We start from the raw sequence: 5,000 nt of genomic DNA on the forward strand, positions 1-5,000 counted from the left end.
CTGGGACAGTTCCTCAGCACGGAGAACGCCTCCATCCGATTGGAGCAGGAGGACGGGGGCCAGAACCGCACCGTGGCAGTGAACTCGCACATCATCGCCGCCTCCATCAACAAGGAGTCCAGCCGCGTGTTCATCTCCGAGCCTGTGGTCTTCACCCTGGAGCACCTGGACGTGAGTCCTCCCACTCCCACTCCCATCCCCTCACCCCACTCCCAAAAAACCCTCCCGCTCCCCACCCCACTCCCACCAACCCCCACACCACACTCCCAATAAACCCCCCCTGCCCCCCACCCATCCACCCAACCCCCACTCCCCACTCCCACTCCCACCTATCTCACTGTGCCAGATGCAGTCTGGGATAGGTCACATGTTGCAGGATGCAGTCTGGGATAGGTCACATGTTGCAGGATGCAGTCTGGGATAGGTCACATGTTGCAGGATGCAGTCTGGGATAGGTCACATGTTGCAGGATGCAGTCTGGGATAGATCACATTCAGGTCCGTTCCAGACGACAAACTTCAAATTAAATAAAGGCTGCCCCGCACCAGTAGCTTGGCAGGAACGTGAGTGAGTTTTTAATGAAAGTGGATTATTTAATCAACAATGGAATGTAAATGATGCACATTTTCTTTTATGGCGGAAAATTAACTCCGCGATTAAGCCGCGCGATGCGGACTGGAATCACCGGAGCAGCGGTAATGTTCCCTCTCTCAGCGAGAGTCCCGCAGGAGCCGCGCTTAATTCTGCTCTTTATCTACGAGCAGCGAGGACCATAAACGAGTTACACGCTGCTTCAGCAAGCTCGCGACATTAACGCTGCCATCTCTGCTGCTTTATGGGGCCTTACTTTCACAGTGAACACGCCGGAAAGCCTCGCTTCATTCAGAAAAACTCAGAGCAGCGATGCTTACTTTTACGTGTCTCTTACAAATTCTTTACGTGTCTTCATGTGCGTCACTGAGTTATCTCCATGCCCACCAAAAACGTGCTTCCAATGCAATGGTGATTTCAGACGGAGAATTACTTCAACTCTAACTGCTCCTTCTGGAACTACTCTGAGCGGAGCATGACGGGGTACTGGTCGACCCAGGGCTGCAAACTTCTACAAGCCAACAAGACGCACACCACCTGTTCCTGCAGCCACCTGACAAATTTTGCCATTCTGATGGCCCATCGAGAAGTCATAGTGAGTATCAACACTGTTGTCATGGCCCATTGTGAAGTCATCGTAATACTCTGCCATTCTAGTGGCCCATTGTGAAGTCATCGTAACACTCCACCATTCTAGTGGCCCATTGTGAAGTCATCGTAACACTCCACCATTCTAGTGGCCCATTGTGAAGTCATCGTAACACTCCACCATTCTAGTGGCCCATTGTGAAGTCATCGTAACACTCCACCATTCTAATAACCCACTTGTGCAGGGCAGGGGGTGATTTGGTCTGTACTGCGTGTGTTTGTTGCAGAGCAGGGGGTGATTTGGTCTGTACTGCGTGTGTTTGTTGCAGAGCAGGGGGTGATTTGGTCTGTACTGCGTGTGTTTGTTGCAGGGCAGGGGGTGATTTGGTCTGTATTGCGTGTGTTTGTTGCAGGGCAGGGGGTGATTTGGTCTGTACTGCGTGTGTTTGTTGCAGAGCGTGATTTGGTCTGTACTGCATGTGTTTGTTGCAGAGCGTGATTTGGTCTGTACTGCGTGTGTTTGTTGCAGGGCAGGGGGTGATTTGGTCTGTACTGCGTGTGTTTGTTGCAGGGCAGGGGGTGATTTGGTCTGTATTGCGTGTGTTTGTTGCAGGGCAGGGGGTGATTTGGTCTGTACTGCGTGTGTTTGTTGCAGGGCAGGGCAGGGATGCACGAGCTCTTCCTGGGCATCCTGACGCGTGTGGGCGTCGCGGTGTCGCTGGTGTGCCTGGCCATCAGCATCTTCACCTTCTGCTTCTTCCACGGCCTGCAGTGCGACCGCAACACCATCCACAAGAACCTGTGCGCCAGCCTCTTCATCGCTGAGCTCATCTTCCTCATTGGCATCGACATGACCCAGCCCAGGGTAGGTCCTGCTCATGTAGCGTTCAGGTGTTTATGAGATTACGGTGTTCAGGTGTGTGTGAGATTACAGCCTTCCGGTGTGTGAGATTACTGCGTTCAGGTGTTTGTGAGATTACATCTTTCAGGTGTGTGTGAGATTACAGCCTTCCAGTGTGTGAGATTACAGCGTTCAGGTGTGTGAGAGATTACTGCGTTCAGGTGTTTGTGAGATTACTGCGTTCAGGTGTTTGTGAGATTACATCTTTCAGGTGTGTGTGAGATTACAGCGTTCAGGTGTGTGTGAGATTACAACGTTCAGGTGTGTGAGAGATTACAGCCTTTAGGTGTGCTCAGACCTTACCTGTTATCTGCCCCTCTTACCTGTGTGCAGGTTCTCAACACTCTGCAGTGTCTGAGGGTCAGCTGTAGTGTTCAGTAATAAATTCCCCCCTTTCTTGGGATATATTGAGCACTGCTACTTCTGGTATTACTACTATTGCTACTGCTACTGCTGCAAGTATTGCTAGGTTGGGTTAGAGATTAGCTAGTACTGGGTTAGTGCTAGGTTCGTGTTGGGTTAGTGTTGAGTTAGTGCCTGGTTACTGTGAGTTTAGTGCTAGGTTAGTGTTGAGTTAGATAATTGTTAGGTTAGTTCTAAGTTAGTGTTAGGTTAGTGCTGGGTTAGTGCTAGTTTAATGTTAGGTTGGGGCTGGGTTAATGTTGTGTTAGTGCTGGGTTAGTGTTGAGTTAGTGCTAGGGTAGTGTTTGGTTAGTGCTGGGTTAGTGTTGGGTTTGTGTTGAGTTAGTGCTAGGTTAGTATTGAGTTAGTGTTTAGTTAGTGCTGAGTTAGTGCTGCGTTTGTGTTGAGTTACTGCTAGGTTAATGTTGGGTTTTTGTTGAGTTTGTGCTAGGTTAGTGTTTGGTTAGTGCTGGGTCAGTGTTGGGTTTGTGTTGAGCTAGTGCTAGGTTAGTGTTGGGTTAGTGTTGAGTTAGTGCTAAGTTAGCGTTGAGTTAATGTTGGGTTCATGTTGGGTCTGTGGATTTAGCTGATCTGTTATCGTTCAGCCAGGCCTTAGTCATCCCAGCTAGATGGGCAGTTGATTCACTGGCCTTCTGCTCCTTTCTGTTTTTGTGTGACGTAATGTTCCCCCCTGTACCTGTGGCGTTTAAACAACGTTCCTGTGAAAGAGAGAAGATTAGAGCGTGCAGACTGGCCTTGTGGTCTGACTCAGCCCCCCCCCCCCCACAACCCCCCCAACGGGGACAGAAGTGGTGTTTAAAGTGCTATAAAGGCGTTTCATTTCCTGTGATCTGTCACTATCCCTCTGTTCTATTATTTATGAGAGACTGAGTAAAAAGCCTTCAGTTTGCTCTGCTGTGGAAGGATAGTCTCTCTCCCTCCCTTTCTCTCATTTTTTTTTGGGGGGGTGGCATAGTTAATGTGCTATGTACAGTGTAAGATGATTTGCTGTCTTTTTGACTTTGATTCTTTTGGTATTTTTTGGGAGAGTTGGTTGATGTAATTTAATTTCTGAATGTCTTTTTATGTACTCAAGTTAGTTTTTAATTATCTCCCTACCCCCCCCCCCCTCTGTCCCCTCCCCTCTCTCTCCCCACCGTTCTCTCTCTCTCCCCTCCCCTCTCTTTCTCTCTCCCCCCTCAGTCTCCCTCCCCCTCTCTCTCTATCTCTCCTGCTTCAGCAGACTGTGTGTGGTAGTGTAGCAGGAGTGACAGGCTGAGGTTGAGATTTGGGACAATTATGATGGGGGGGATAATTCACACACCGGGAACGTGGGGGGTAAGGGTGAGGTAAGGGAGATTAGGATTGGGGGGGGGGGATGAGGATGGGGGGAAAGAATGAGCTGTTATGAGTTCATGCCGCACCCCTGCAGCTGTTTAATCTGTATTTTACACTAAATATTCTTCTGCACTTATGCTTTAATGAGTTGGTTTATTTTTTATTTCTCTGTAAAAAGCCCTGTAGAGCTGAAGAAGTATCTCTGAAAGTCTTCAGATTTTCTCTTTCTTCCTCGCTCCTTCTCCCTCTCTGCCTTTTTTTTTATCTCTCTACCTCTCCCTTCTCTCCCTCTCTCTCTCTTGCTTTCTGTCTCTCTCTCCATCCCAAAATGAATGGCAGTAATGTGGAATGGCAGTGCTGGAATGAGAGGGGAGTGTTGGTGTTGAAGTGGTTCATTAATCCTTCACTCTCTCTCTCTCTGTCTGTGTCATTAATGCCTCGCTCTCTCTCTCTTTCTATGTCTATATTCAGCTGGGCTGCGCCATCATCGCCGGTCTCCTGCACTTCCTCTTCCTCTCCGCCTTCTCCTGGCTGTGCCTGGAGTCCGTGCAGCTCTACCTGTCGCTGGTCGAGGTTTTCGAGAGCCAAGGTTCCCGCAGGAAGTACTACTACGTCTCCGGCTACCTGATCCCTGCCATAGTGGTGGGCGTTTCTGCCGCGATCGACCGCCACAGCTACGGCACCGAGACGGCGTGAGCGATCCCCCGCAGCCGCGCTTCTATGCTTCTGCTGTCTGTCTGACTGCGTGCGTCTATGGTTACGCTTGGCGGGATGAGCCGAGCTCGGCCTGAGGCACGATCGGCAGGACACACGTCCCACTCAGCACTGAGAAACACCCAAGTTGCCCCTCTCAGAACCTTTAGCGGGACACACATCTCACACAATTCTGAGAAACACCCAATTTGCCCCTCTCAGAACCTTTAATGTGTGTGTGTGTGTGTGTGTAAGTAATGGTGAATGTGTAATGTTGTGGTTATGTTAGTGTGTGTGTGAGTTATGTATGTGTATATACAGGTGTGTGTGTGTAAGTGTAAGTAATGGTGCATGTGTAATGGTGTGGTTGTGTTAGTCTGTGTGAGTTATGCATGTGTATATACGTGTGTGTGTGTGTGTGTTTGTGTGTGCGTGCACGTGTGTGTAACAGTGTGCTTTGCTCTTTGGAAGGTGCTGGCTGCGGGTG

The 5,000-nt window shown here is 49.6% G+C and overlaps 1 protein-coding gene across 24 annotated transcripts in view; it reads left to right on the forward strand.

Annotated features, from left to right (window-relative positions):
- Window positions 1–5,000, forward strand: part of LOC118228843 (adhesion G protein-coupled receptor L2-like) — a 69,969-nt gene that overhangs the window by 54,288 nt on the left and 10,681 nt on the right. For all 24 annotated transcript variants that reach the window (XR_004765548.1, XR_004765551.1, XR_004765549.1 and 21 more), the window contains 5 exons: window positions 1–171; window positions 1,013–1,186; window positions 1,835–2,044; window positions 4,292–4,512; window positions 4,985–5,000. The exon at window positions 1–171 is cut by the window's left edge and continues 35 nt beyond it; the exon at window positions 4,985–5,000 is cut by the window's right edge and continues 51 nt beyond it. Coding sequence is in view for 16 of the 24 variants with exons in the window: in XM_035420328.1 (XP_035276219.1) it covers window positions 1–171; window positions 1,013–1,186; window positions 1,835–2,044; window positions 4,292–4,512; window positions 4,985–5,000 (792 nt within the window). In the remaining 8 variants the exon portion in view is untranslated. The remainder of the gene's footprint in view (window positions 172–1,012; window positions 1,187–1,834; window positions 2,045–4,291; window positions 4,513–4,984) is intronic.

This window comes from Anguilla anguilla, chromosome 6 (assembly GCF_013347855.1).
Source record: "Anguilla anguilla isolate fAngAng1 chromosome 6, fAngAng1.pri, whole genome shotgun sequence".
In the NCBI taxonomy this organism is placed as follows: Eukaryota; Metazoa; Chordata; class Actinopteri; order Anguilliformes; family Anguillidae; genus Anguilla; species Anguilla anguilla.